Source organism: Rhinichthys klamathensis, unplaced genomic scaffold, assembly GCF_029890125.1.
Source record: "Rhinichthys klamathensis goyatoka isolate OS25496 unplaced genomic scaffold, OSU_Roscu_1.1 h1tg000296l_1, whole genome shotgun sequence".
In the NCBI taxonomy this organism is placed as follows: Eukaryota; Metazoa; Chordata; class Actinopteri; order Cypriniformes; family Leuciscidae; genus Rhinichthys; species Rhinichthys klamathensis.
Window position 1 is genome coordinate 1,956,814 of NW_026606815.1, and position 15,294 is coordinate 1,972,107.

The 15,294-nt window shown below is 39.3% G+C and overlaps 1 protein-coding gene across 1 annotated transcript in view; it reads left to right on the forward strand.

The window, feature by feature from the left end:
- Positions 1 to 15,294, forward strand: part of rhobtb4 (Rho related BTB domain containing 4) — a 37,574-nt gene that overhangs the window by 10,004 nt on the left and 12,276 nt on the right. The window contains exons 2-7 of the mRNA XM_056270007.1: positions 3,070 to 3,271; positions 3,664 to 3,767; positions 8,762 to 8,947; positions 9,750 to 10,551; positions 10,903 to 11,122; positions 12,998 to 13,116. Coding sequence (XP_056125982.1) covers positions 3,070 to 3,271; positions 3,664 to 3,767; positions 8,762 to 8,947; positions 9,750 to 10,551; positions 10,903 to 11,122; positions 12,998 to 13,116 — 1,633 coding nt within the window. The remainder of the gene's footprint in view (positions 1 to 3,069; positions 3,272 to 3,663; positions 3,768 to 8,761; positions 8,948 to 9,749; positions 10,552 to 10,902; positions 11,123 to 12,997; positions 13,117 to 15,294) is intronic.

Below are 15,294 nucleotides of genomic sequence, written 5' to 3' on the forward strand. Positions count from 1 at the left end.
GTCGAGCTCCCTTTCCCTGGGGGTGGGTGGGCCCACCAGCGGCTCGTTGGCGGCAGTGGGCCCAATCCCTGCAGCTGCTCGAGCCGTTTCTCTCCTGGCCTTAAGGGCGCGCACTGGCATGTCCGCGCAGTGGGCGCACACGAGGTCGTCCGACAGGGCCGTCTCGGCGTGGGCCAGGCCCATGCAGGCAACGCAGAACAAATGGGTGTCGGGCGCCACGATAGGCCCCGAACACAAGTTACAGATGGATGCCATCGGATGCCAAAGACAGTGAGGTATCTTCAGATGCACCTTCGACGATGGCGAGATTTGTAGAATATCTTCCAATTCGAAGCACACGTCGATTTGAGCGTGAAGAAAAGGATTCTGATGCAATTGACGTGCATATGCAATTTATACTGCCAGCAGGCGTGTCAGTATTTGCATATTTTGCGTCAATTGGCCAGCTGTCTCCAGCTGGCGTTAGCCCATAAGATTTCAGCAGAAGTGAAGAAGGGGAGGAGTTCCCATACTACGTCATCGACGTAAATGTCGAAGTGACCGCCTTGAAAGGGAACTAGACGCACCCTAGTGGCAGAAAATGTAATTTGCAGCCAGGGTCGTCTAGCAACTCTCTGTTGGCTTGCGAGCTGGAAAAAACAAACTCTAGTCAGGCCAATCACATCGTGTATAGAGTCGGTGGGCGGGCTTAACATAATGACGGCAGAGTTGCGATGGTTCCGCATGAATTCCCTGCTATTTGAAAACAAAGAAGATGGCGGCTGCTGCTGCTGCTGGCGAACAGCGGTCTTTCAAATCGGCTTTGGCCGCGACTCCGGAAGACTTGGAGTTAACCTTTTCTTTGAGAAAAGAACAATGAACGGCTCTGAAGTTTGTCGCTCTGACTACGTCACCTTCTTCTGGTTGGTTAGCGCTATCCTATTGCGTGCAGAGGGAATTTGAAAGACAACCGTTTATCCCGCCCCTCGGATTGAGCCCTGCCAATGGTGTGTTCCCAGACCCAACATCTTGATGTGGGTCTGGCTTGTCAGGCTACAAATTAAGATATGAAATCTGAGCGCTGGCTCACTCCTTCATAGGCTGCTAGGTAATTGCATCTGCCGGCCCAGAAAAGTTAGTAAAGACATCGTTAAAATAGTCCAAGTGACTACAGTGGCTCAACCTTAAGTTTATCAAGCGACGAGAATACTTTTTTTTGTAGAGTGTTAAATAGTGGAAACATTGTGGTTGATTGTTCAAAGTGCATAAGCTTGCACTCACACCTCTGTACCACCGCCCCACTTTTTGCACGCTGAGGAAACATACTCAAGTCTGTTTTTTTTGGAAAATTTGGTAAAGATCTCCCAATTATTATTTTAAAAAAAATGCAGTCATGATAATCTTCACCTTAATAGCATCCTCTATAAATGTGACTCTCACACAACAGCTATAAAGATTGCTGTTAGATAACAGAAAGATCTAGTCACATTTACAGCTCAGCTTCATCAGCCCGTAGTGCCACCGTTATGTAACCCGTTAAAGAAGCTTCCTCCAGAGCACCCTTAACACTGACAACATTTCACAGAGGTGTCTCTTAAACCTTCTTCACTGATCCAAAATCTTAAAACTGGCTGTAACATTCCCCTCATGAGGAATTAACTGAGCCCTGCTGCTCTAGATAAAATGTCTCTTGACCTATTATAGGCCATTTTGACACATTACTAATCTTTGTCAGAATTGCCACCTTGCTACTCAGAATGAATTGAAAGAATGAGAATCATTTTTAGTCCCCAGTATGTCACTGGAGGCCAGAACTGTGACGTCTTTGTCAGTGGAACAATAAACAGTGGCGTATTAATCTTTCATGAGCTCTTTTTATGGAACGTTAGCTGTCTTGGACAGCGGAGCTCATGACGGCTTGTAATGTATATAGCTGTATCACTTTAGCTGTATCAAAAGAATGCACGGCTCTTAGTCGGCCAAGAGTGTTGCCTGTGTGTTTATTCATGGAAATGTTTTATTGTTTCCCGGAAAGCTAATTGATTTGTGCAGCTCAGGACACTTTTAGTGCATTTATCAAGGGTAATTCAAGCCATAGCGGGTGCACCTTTAAAGCCACAGAGGAGTTACGGTTCCCAAAATCATTTGTATTTAATTTTATACAGCCTCTTTTAGCATAGTGGTGTATTAATATTGATTTTTTTTTTTTTTTTACAGCTCTGTGCACTTGCTCAAATTTATGTGACTTCTTGAAGCAAAGCAGTTCAGCTTTTTGAACAAATGTCTGCATTCATTACAAAATAAAAATCTCTCATTGTTTTAGGGGTAAAAAAAAGCACATCTCACGTTGCTTGGTTTTGTTTGAACCTAAATGAGAACTTGCTAGTTGTCATGGATATTAAGTTACAGTCGTACGTGTTGGCACGCAGGTCTCCTAATGATTTGTTTCAGATGCATCCCTCAGCAGGTTTTTTTTCTCTTTTCTCTGCAGAGAGCTGCAGTCTTGATACTTAGGAGGTTTAAGTCAATGTTTATGTGAGCGTTTGTGTTAACGCAGTTTGTTTCAGGAACCCGGGCAAAGCATGAGAATTAATGCTGTCTGGTTTAGCTGTGTTCTCTCATACAAATCAGCATTACCACTGGGCTTTGACCTTAGCTTCAGGTGGATTCTTCCGAAAGAAAGAAAAAGTGCTAGATGCACTTGTTCACGCCGACTGACGCTGCACAGCCAAGTGCAGAACTGTGTTGGCTGTCTTTGTTGTTCCTTCCTCAGACAGAAATAGCACCTGACCCAGATTTTTGTTTAAACTTTGAACATTTGGTGAATGAGTAGTCAGTATTGATGACGCCATTCATTACTGTGGATGTTGTTTTGAGTAACCACAATAAATGGAGTGAATTATTATCGTTTTTTCTACCATCATTTTTAGGTTGTTTTTTTGTTTTGTTTGGACTTCATAGTAAATTAAATGGAAATGTATTAGAAACTGAGTTTATACGTTCAGGATAAACTGTTTTATCCTATTTTTCGTCAATATAATAATGATTAGCAGTACTTCAACTATTTCTCTCTATTTTGCTGTCTTTCAGGGCCCTCTCCATGGATATAGACACAGATTATGAGCGACCCAATGTGGAGACCATAAAGTGTGTGGTGGTGGGTGATAATGCGGTGGGCAAGACTCGGCTGATCTGTGCCCGTGCTTGCAATGCCACCCTTACTCAGTACCAACTGCTTGCCACCCACGTGCCAACTGTCTGGGCCATCGACCAATACCGTGTGTGCCAGGAGGTGGGCAGACCTTTGGCATATTGTGTACATGTTGAAGAGCATTAAGTGTCGACATAAATAGTGTATTATAACTGTACATGCATGGCAATTGAGTACAACCTGTTTAACCAGTGTATTTCCTGTATATACTTTAGTATATAAATGTATTCTTTAGTTTATATAAATTAGTTATAAATGGTATAAATATATATACGATTTGTTTACTTGTAATAGTTGTTCATTTATTTGTAATATATATATTAAGCTCATTTAGTTTGACTTTTTACTTTGTTAACTGTCATAATCCTAGCCAGGCAATTTCAAATATGACATTTGTTCTTTATAAACTTGCCAGTTTAATAAAGCTGAATATAATAAATATAATGTGGTAAAATGAAACCTTACTTAACTAGGTGCTGGAGAGGTCACGAGACGTGGTGGACGAGGTCAGTGTCTCTCTCAGGCTGTGGGACACATTTGGAGATCATCACAAAGACAGACGCTTTGCTTATGGCAGGTCAGTTACACAACATGGAACTGGATTTGAACTCATAGTGTGTCGTCATGGCACTACGAGTTACCAATAAACCATGTCATAGAACCGTTGTCTTGATACACACACGCAATTCATGTCCCACAATACCGTTGCTCAGATCAATCTTCCATTAGTTTTTTTCTGATTTCGCTCCACTCTTGGCTGTGGTATGTGTTGCCCTGCCAAGCTTTGATTATTGCCCTAATCCTCCCAGCTGGGAAGGTAATGTGCTGTAAGCCTAGCCAAAGAGCACTGCGTGGAGGCTCTTATTCTTAGCGCAGTGCAGGGCAGCGGAGGATCAGTGGATCAGCAGTGGTGCTTTGGCTCTGGGCAGTGCAGCAGATCACAGTAGCTGCTAAACCAAGCAGAGAGATGGGTCAGAGAATGAGGGAGATTGACACTGATCCTAAATGCTTACAGTGTTTACATCTAAGGGTGTGTTCATACTTGTAGTTCGGTTCTCTTCCTTGTTTTGGTCCGGACCAAAAATTAAAATGATGCATTTAGTCATGGTTCGCTTAACATGCACACTGTCATTTTTAAGACCAAACCTGAAGATACAAAAACAAAACAAACGGCTTTTATGACGTACATTTTGTGACAGAACTTATCGAACATTCAAAACAATGCTGTGTGCTGGGCTAAACGCATCCATATGATAGCATTATTACCAGCTGAGAACTCGTGAAGAGCTTATAAAATGAATTATAAAAGAGTTAAAACAGCGCCAGACCCAACTTTTCAGCAGTCTGAATCCCGCTTGTTTGGTGGGCACCAAGGTTCTGATGGCATCTTATTCAAATGAACTGCATTAACAGGGCAATCACACAAGAGTTTGTTTTATTCAAACCAAACCTGCCATAAAATGATTTCATTGCATTAAATACAAACTATCAAGCAATAAATATATTTAGTGGATGCATTTTGCCCACATATACTTTTTTTCTTAATACTTAATGTTTTTCAGTAAATGCTCATTTTCTGAGAAAAAAACTGGGACTGAACCTGTTCCAGCCCAAATCTTTAACCATACGCACGACCGTTCAAAAGTTTGAGGTCAGTAAGATGTATGTACTGTTTTTGAAAATGTTTCTCTTATATTCACCAAGGCTGTGTTTATTTAATAAAAAATACTGTTAACACAGTATTATTGTGAAGGCAAGCTGAATTTTCAATTACTCTTCGGTGTCACATGATCCTATAGAAATCATTCTAATATGCTGATCTGGTGCTGAAGAAACATTTCTTATTACTATTAATGTTGAAAACGGTTGTGATGCTTAATTTTTTTTGTAAAACCAATAATTTTTTCAGAATTCTTTGATAAATAGAAAGTTCAAAATAACTATTTATTTGATATAGAAATCTTTTGTAACATTGTAAATGTCTCAAATACTTTTGATCAATTTAATGCATACTTGCTAAATAAAAGGATTAATTTATTAAAAAAAAAATCTTACTGAGCCCAAACTTTTGAATGGTGTTGTACATAGTAGACTAAGATCATGACAAGTGATGTTTTGATTATGTAATTCATCAATAATGTTATAGCGTTGTGAATTTGTTTTTAGTATATGTCTTGTGTGACAGACACAGAGAGAGAGAGAGAGATAGATAGAGAGAGAGAGAGAGAGAGAGAGAGAGAGGGAGTGGAAGACAAAGAGAAATCTGTGTGAATGAATCAACAGGATGTGTGTCTGTGAGATCAGACACGTCCTATGTGTGTGCAGAGTACTGAGGCAGATGCAGTGTACTGAGGCAGATGCAGTCAGCTGATAAAACATTATTAATGCTGGTGCCGTTATGGAAAAAGAATCAGATGACCTTCACCCCCAGTGTCTGTTACTCAAGCTAAATACACACCCACACAGACACATTTAACATTTCTTGAAAATGTTTATCAAAGCCTAGCTGAGTCCATTAATTATTTGTGAACATAAACTGACAAAACACATTGTGAAACGATCTTAACTTATTTAGATCGATGTTTAGGTAGATAAGGAAAAAGCCTCTGGAGGAACCGTGACTCAGTGGGGAAGCCCTCTTCCACGAGCTGACACATATTTATACATACATATCATCATACACACACACACAACGCGTGTTTTCATGTTTAATGGGGACTTTCCATAGACATAATTATTTTATACTGTACAAACTGTATATTATATCCCCTTACACTAACCCTACCCCTAAACCCATTACACAAAACTTTCTGCATTTTTACATTTTCAAAAAACATCACTTAATTTGATTTATAAGCTGTTTTCCTCATGGGGACCAAAAAATGCTCCCACAAGGATTTTGGATATTGCCATCATAGTGGGGACATTTTTTCCCCACAATGTAGAGTTTACCAGGCCACACACACACACACAAACTGATACCATCCTCGTGCTATGGTACGGCCACAAGTTATATTCTTTGTTATATATGTTTGTTTGTTTGTTTGTTTTTCTTAGAATATTTAGGCTTATTTGTATGTTAAGATGTGTCTCTGAGATCAAGACTGTTTAAAGTGTAGTCAAGCAAACCCGCAGTCAGGAGTTTGAACTTAGACATGCTCTACATAGCGCTACAGAACACCACACACACTGATTACATAACACAGTCCTGTATGACCCTCAGCACTCGTTTTTACAGCAGTTATTATTCACTGAGAAATGGTGAATGATTGTGGATACATCTGTGGTTGTGGTGTGTCAGTCTGTTTTTTGTTTGTCTTATCGCTGACCCATTTCCACATATTCTTGCAAACATTCCCATGTTCATGAACATACACACACTAGAGACACAGACAATAGGATGTCGACTTTGACCCCTGGAGGCTGTAAGTTTATTTGCACATATACCTAGTATGTAGGGTTTGAAATGAACTTTTTCACTCACCGGCCAATTTGGCTACTAAATTTTTAAGTTACCGGCCATTCAGAACTTCTACTAGCCAAAAAGAAATGAACCAGATTAACTATCACAGCTTATATATATATATATATATATATATATATATATATATATATATATATATATATATATATATATATATATATATATATATATATGCAGTATATAAATATACACTTATATCTGGTAATTTCTCTTTTCTTTTTCTTTTTTTTGGCTAGTAGAAGTTCTGAATGAGACACATCCTATATATAATAACATTTGCATTACATTAATTTCTTATTTAACAAAATCCTTTCATCCAGCCATCTCCTCCCTTCTTCTTTCATCCTCATCACCAAAAATGTGTTTTACGTGGACAGATCAATACAGTAAAAAGAACATCAATAAAAAGTTAGATGTTGGAAAATAACAATAACTTTTCTGTTAACCAAATGCATTTTAATATTCGCTATTGATTCAATGCAAACGAACAAGCGCGTGCCATTATTTGTTGCGTAGTGATGTGCATGTTCAAGTAAGCCAGAGATTTGTGCAGATTCTGCACAATACGCTGTATTTAATATATCATGATGACTGAGTATTCACGCTAAATGCACAGATTTGGCTTACACAAACTTCCCCAGCATAAGTTAGTAAACATTATGAGTAACCCGCGAAATTGGCTAGTGATTTGACAGCATTACCCGCCACAGTTGATTTTTACCCACATTTGGCGGGTTGGCAGGTGTTAATTTCAAACCCTGCTAGTATGACTTAAAATGCTGTCTTAGTTTAGTAATGAGGCTTAGCTGATCTTGCTCAGACTGTATATGGGCAATCCCATTGCAATGTCAACATTACCATATATTTTCTAAAGGAAGTCAACATGTTATAATTGTCCACTTTGCTAATTTTATGTTTTCAGGGAAATTGCATTGTTTAATCATCACACATGAGGTGTTCGCCAATAATAAAACAACATTTTTGAGAAGCCATATTGTTTAAAAAAAGTAATAGTTCTAGATTTTCACTTTGTTGTCAATAAGTATTTCCCAGAAAGATTATATCAAAGAAAGAAAGAAAATCTCTTAGAAATGTTGTCTGGGAAACACTCTCTGTCATATTATATAAACATGCACATGTCATGAGCACTTTCCAGTGTAAATGCATAACTGTGATGAGATCCGCTCAGGGGTAGGCAAGTTCGGTCCTAGAGAGCCGCTGTCCTGCAGAGTTTAGCTCCAACTCTGAAAAAAACCCTTACCTGCCTGTAGCCTTAGTAATCCTGAAGACATTGATTGGCTTGTTCAGGTTTGTTTGATTAGGGTTGAAGCTAAACTCTGCAGGACAGCAGCTTGCTAGCTAGACCAAGTTTGTTTACATTACAACAACAATGCGGTGGTCCATTAGTCATTCTTGTGTATGCTGGTCTCACTCACATGATGAGCTTGTGAGTGCAGCTGTGAAATATGACATGGTCGGACGACTCGCTATTATTAGACCAGCGCTGGTTATTGAGTCAGATGAGATGCTTTAATGATGTGCGCAACACCTTGCATGCAGACACATTCACTGGAAGAGCACACATGCATTAATACACACGCAATCACACAATCATTACTCTATTTGGCTGCTCACTCGCTCACTGTTTCTTTATGATCATACCGCGACTTTCATTATATAAAAGACTTATTATGATTAGTGAGCTGGTGATCTTTGGATTTGCATTTGGATATGCAAAATTAATATTAAAGCCATAACTAAAATAATGGTAAATAAATATCACTTTGCATACAATTGTGCCACAACAATACACTTGTCAAATCATTCTCTATAATATAATATAATATAAAAATATACATAATAAGTCTGGACTTATGACATTTGGAAACCAAGGAAATCTGTTTGTAGCTCACAGTAGTTTTGTTTGTTGGATTTCACAGTTTTTATTCCAATAACAGTGATTCACTGTCCATTTTAAAGCCTCTGTGTGGGACGATTAGTGTCCAGGGTTTGCCAATTTCCTGCCTATTACATGATCCCTTCGGATGTATTCTCTTAAATATATTTCTTTCTCTGTGTGTGTTTAGATCAGATGTGGTAGTGCTGTGCTTCTCTTTGGCCAATCCGAACTCCCTGCGCCATGTCCGCACGATGTGGTTCCCTGAGATTAAGCACTTCTGTCCCCGCACCCCGATCATCCTGGTGGGCTGCCAGCTGGACCTGCGCTATGCTGATCTGGACGCTGTTAACCGGGCTCGCCGGCCTCTGGCCAAGTATGACCACATCCTACACCCACTCCTAGCACATATTATGTTATTAAACTTCAGCATGAAGAGTTTTTCATTCTTTTTTTGAGCTTCCGTTTTGAGAGGATTCTTGTGCATTTTTGAATGTTTGTGGTTAGTTATGCACTTGCTACACTTGCCTTTGATACCTTGTAGGGTAAGATGGGTAATATACCCCCATGTAATATTTAAAATTGTAAAAATGGTTGGTACGATTTAAGAAAAAATACTTTAATTTAAAATTAATACTTCAATTCAGCAAGGACACATTCAATTAAAAAAATGACAATAAAGACATTAATAATGTTTCAAAAGATTTAAATTTCAAATGAAAAACTTTCTGTTCATCCAAAAATCCTGAAAAAAATGTATCATGGTTTCCACAAAAAATATTAAGCAAAATAACTTTGTCAACATAAAAATTATGTAATATTTTAGTGATAACAAGAAAAAAAGTTTTGACCACGATTTCTGAAGGATCATGTGACACTGACGACTGGAGTAATGATGCTGAATATTCAACTTTGCTATCACAGGAATACATTACATTTTAAAATATATTCAAATAGAACACAGTTCCTTTAAATTGTAATATTATTCAACAACATTACTGTTTTACTGTTGTTGTTTTTTTTAATCTCATAAATGCAGCCTTGGTGATCATAAGAGTCTTTTGATAATATTAAAATCAACATTAAAATCTTACTGACCTCAAACTTTTGAATAGTAGTGTATAGTCTGTCTGGCTTTAATAATGCTTCTGTTTTTTCTTTAACTGTCCCCCTCCTAGACCCATCAAACCTACAGATATCCTGCCCCCAGAACGAGGCCATGAGGTCGCTAAGGAACTTGGCATTCCATACTATGAAACAAGCATTGTCGCTCAGTTCGGTGTAAAGGATGTGTTTGACAATGCTATCCGTGCTGCGCTCATCTCTCGACGCCACCTTCAGTTCTGGAAGTCCCATTTAAAGAAGGTTCAGCGTCCCCTCCTCCAGGCCCCCTTCCTCCCCCCCAGACCACCACGACCTGTGGTGGGCATCCCCGATCCTCCTCCAATGGATGGAGAAGGTCCGGACTCTCTTTTCTGCCAGCTGTTGTGTGCAGACGTCCTGTTCCTCCTCCAGGCCGGGGCCACTCGTGTCTTTGCCCACAAGATGTACCTGGCCACTTCCTGCTCAAAGTTCTATGACCTTTTCACTATGGACCTTGGAGCGGCAGGGATGGAGAAGGAGGATGAGGAGAGCTCGGAGGGGAGTGAGGAAGAGGAGCAGAGCCGAAGAGGAGCCAAAGAACAGGCTGGGCGTACCAAGAGCCTGGACATTGATAAGGAGGGTGAAGGTGGCACTAGGGGTTCAAATAGGCTGCTCATGTTGCAGCAGGGCTCACTGAGGACTTCACAGAGCGATAACGCTCTGCCTGCAAGGGGCCAGTGCTCTTTGGGACCCCTGGGAGCAGGCCGTGCTCTTTTGGGATGGGGGCGTGGTTTCCTGGGGGTTTACCTGGAGATGGTGGATGACCCTGTGACAGGTCGGCCAAGACTCATGACAGTAGTGTCCATGGATGAACTCATTCAAAAAGGACCTTTCCAGGTAAGAACAAACTTAAGGCCAATTCACACTGTACCAACAGATGCCGACAGACAGGAACAGATACTTTGTCGGGTTTTGTCGGATCAGAGTCGGCGTCAGCCTGCTCTCGTTTAGGCCAATTCAACGTTGAATCGCTGTTTGTCACGTCGGTGAATGTCTGAGAAGTGACGTACAGTAATCTGGTGACTGTCGCCGTTGGTCTGCGTCTGTTGGTGCATTGTGAATTGGCCTTTAGATGACATACAGTATTATAGCGATGACCATGATGTCATTGCATGTTTTATAAGAATCTCTATGAAATCTCTGCGGCGGTGTCACATTTTCTGTTTTCCCTTGTCTCGGCTCTTTTAGGCAGTGCTGCAGTACCTTTACACGGGTCACTTGGATGAGAAACGTGGGGATCTGATGCAGGTTGCCACCATCGCTGAGCTTCTAGAGGTCTTCGACCTGCGTATGATGGTGGCCAACGTGCTGAACCGTGAGAGCTTCATGAACCAGGAGATCACCAAAGCCTTCCACGTGCGTCGTGCCAACCGGATCAAAGAGTGCCTGAGCAAGGGTGCCTTTGCTGGTAGGCAATCTGAAATCAGGGTCAAACATGCATTACGTATTTCTCTGAGGACGCAATAATAATATAGTATCTATCTATCTATCTTATTCAAAGCAGCGCCATCTTTGATTTTCAATGGGAATGAAAGCGAGGCTGTGGGGGATAGACATGTATGATCTCTTCAGTGGGTTGTACTGTTATTTAATGTGTTTTGGGATTGTTCTGCTGAAGAAACACTGCAAAAATATCTTTCCAAGAAATTTTGTAGCAAAAAACTCCAGAAAACATGAGCTGTGGAAAATTGTGATCTAGGAGCTTTATATAGCTTTTTACAGCGGAAGCCATTGAAAACACAGTAAGTCTATCACTTACAGCCCCACTTTCATACCTGTCATGGCGCTGCTCTGAACAAGGTCTATATTGTAGATGTTAGATTAAACTCATAAGGAAAATCAGTTCATATCATTTTGTGACACAACATCGTATTGTGAAAATACCCTGCTATCTATCTATTTTATCGTTTAACACTGAGAAACTGAATCAAGTGTTTTCTCCAGTTTTCAATCTTCAACTATAATGACTTTTGACAACTTTTGATGTTGCTGAGGGAACGAGAAAAAAATTAATGAAGTTCTAATTGATTTTTTTTTTTACTAATTAACTGTCCTAATTAGTATAATTCTGATTTTTCAGGAGGTTCTGGTGTTATTGACTATATCTAATCTCACATTCAAAAGGTTTTCGTAGTGACACCATTGACTCGAGCCTCATGAGTTCTATTTTCCATTCAAAATGGAACAGAAAAGTTTATACTCTAGTAGTCGAGTAGTCAATTTGCACAATTTGTCTTTCCTTTCCTTCATTCAGTCTCTGTTTTTTGTTGTTGTCGTTGTTTTGAGAAAATACCCAGTGGAGTGCTTTAAAATATCTGCTTTCATTTGCTGTCAATTAATTGCATATTGTGAACATGTTTGCATTTCTGCTTTGTGGTGTTCTGTGTCGCTTAATCTCTGTTATTGTCATGTCTTGTGTTTTGTGTGCATGTTTGTCATATTTAACCTTTAAAAAATTAACCTCAACACTCCTGTACTCTCCACTTACACCTGTTTATTTCATTGCATCCTCTGCAATTGTCATAATCGAATTACTCAACCATGAAGCTGCTTCTCTCATGTTTGAAAACCTGAATGTTTTTCATCTCCATTTTAGCCAGAGGACTACTTGTACATTTCCTAAAGCCGGGGACACACTTAACGACTGTAAGGCCGATTATGAATGCAATTTGATACTTACGACTGATCATACCCAAACGCGCAGAGTCAGAGACAGTTGCATTCAGTCTGTGTTCACAGTCGCTGTTTAAAATCTGCTCCAGTCGTTGGAAACAGTCTGTAAGTGTGTTCAGTTCAGTCTTAGAATGTTTCAGCTAGTCATTAAGTGTGTCCCCAATATAAGGGTATGCTGAAGATTAGAAACCAAATCATTAGAGATTTATTAGCTTTTCCCGTCAGAGTCAAAATCAGCATTGAATTTAATTAAGTGCAGTTTTCCCAACATGCCCTCCTCATTCCTTCAGCATAATGCTAAGCAACCTTCCAACATCATCTGTTGTTTAACGTATTTAGTGAGCAACAGTGAACATGTGGAGTCATCCATGGCAGTCTCTAAAGGATTCGCTGCTAAAATAAAATTGCCCCCTATATGGTCTGGCCCTCCCTTCACTTTTTTCTGTCTTCTTATCCTTAGCCTTGTCAATCTGTCTATTTATTATCGGTCTGTGTGTCTATTTGTCTTCTCGTCTGTCTCTTTGTGTTCGTCCGTCCACCTGTCTCCCCCTCTGTAGCCTCGACTCTGTGACACACGCCGAGATGTGTGCTCTTTTCCTCCTGGTTTTAGATGTGGTGTTTCGATTAGATGACGGATATCTGCCAGCACACAAGCCACTGCTCATCTCAAGCTGTGATTGGATGGCAGCCATGTTTCGTGGATCCTTCATGGAAAGCTATATTGAGGAGGTGAGCAGAGATTCATATTTCATTAAAGTAGGATCATGGCGCTATCTATGCTAAGGTCATAGACAAATACTGATATGCTTAAAAGAAGATTTATCTGAGAAGCAAAACAGCATAAGTATTAAAGATGTGATCTCATTTAGTGTTGCTTGGCGAAATTTTGCGGGGAATTATTATTTTGCCTGATGGACTTCTGGTGGAAATTTCCCCACACAAGTTTGATTGAACTGGCACATGACCAATAGGAAGCTGCTTGTATTGAAAGTGACCTTTATGCATCTCTACATTATTGAACTTTTTTTTTACAAAATTTTACTGAAATTTCATTCTTAAATGTGATTGGGCTGTAAGAAGTGTATTTTGTCTTACTCTTACTGCACTGACAGATTTTATTTTCACTTGTTTTTGACTTTTATACTTGGGTTAAAATTAAATCTACCAGTGCAGTAAGACAAATACACTCGTGGTAGGTATTGTTAAATTTGTTTTTTACTCTCACACCATGTCTACACCAGATGCAAGTGACGCGATACGACAATAGCAAATAGAACCCATTATAATTAGCGATGCTATCTACACTGGATGCAACACGACACAACAAGTCCCCGAAACTGATGTCCCTATTTCTGACTTACTCCAAATGCTTGTGATACTTCTAATATGAAGAACAAATAGATTTGCAATGGTCGCTTTGTCCATGACAATTGTCATGTCCAGTGTAGACACTGTGGTAGTATCGACTAGGTACCTGTATTTTTGACATCAGTAGTCTGTCATATGGGTTTGATTTAATCTCAACAGAAAATTGGCTATAACGATTTCACATTTTTAGAGTTTCACCTAAATTTATTTATGGACCCACAAAGTAATGATTAGACTCAGTCACCTTGATCCTTCCTACCCTGGAGCTCTGACAGATCCCACTAAAAAAGTGGCACAGGTAGTTAAAACTAGGCCACCTCTATGACAGCCTGACCCACATTGATGCAGCTGCGACAGGCGACCATCTCATCCATATGGATGAATTAACAGCCCCGCAGGACTAAACAGGCCTCTGAGGAAAGTGCTCCAGGCAGACTCATGCCGAGACTGAGAGGAGGTCCTGCGCCAGCGGGAACACACGCTGAGATATATCTGCTTTCTGTCTGCTCTCTTGTATTTAAAAGAGGGAAACTAGAAGGGGTCTAGAAAGATTTATTTGCTGGGATTGAGGTTGTAGACCAACTTTAGGAGTTGCTCTAGTTTTGACATTATGGTAGAGTCATATTATTATAGGTTGGCATCAGTTGTAATTGTTTTACTTAGATTTTTTTTTTTTTAATTGCTATATGAGTGTCCTTTTGAGAAAGAATGATTTAAAAAAAAAATCAAAAATAGAGTAAAACCAGTAATATTATAAAATATTTTTGCTATTTAAAATAACTTCTTTCTATTTTAATATATTTTAAAATGTAATTTATTTCTCTGAGGGCAAAGCTGAATTTTCAGCAGCCATTTCTCCAGTCTGCAGTGTCAGAAATCATTGTAATATGCTGATTTGGTGCCCAAGAAACATATCTTGAAAATGAAAAAATTATGCTGCTTTATATTTTTGTGGAAACGTGATACTTTTTTTTCAGGATTCTTTGATGAATCGAAAGTTGAAAAGAACAGCATTTATATGACATATAAATCTTTTGTAAGATTAAATGTCTTTACTCTCCAATTTAATGTGTCCTTGCTAAATAAAAGTATTAATTCCTTAAAAAAAACATACTATTGATCGGTGAATATAAGTTTCCAAATCAAAAGGTCTAGAGAGTAAATGGTAGCCATATTTTCCTAGACAAGGTAGATCAGGTACTTTTTTTTCCATCTGTATTTTGCTTATTTCATTTCCATGTGATATGTACGGAGCCCTGCACATGATATGTGGGGGAAAAAAAGTATATCATGGCCACAAATTAACAATTAATTCCCACGACTTATAGTTTTACTAACTCGTTCCCCCTTGTTTTAGTTGAATCAAAACGAAGGAACGAATTAGTTCAATGTGGCCATGATTTACTAAATGAGGGAACACATTCTAAATTCATGGCCATGATTTACTAAAACAAGAGAACAATTCTTAATTTGTTGTCATGATATATATTTTTGTCCGCATGTTATGTGCAGGGCTCCATCAAGAAATGATCCATGAGA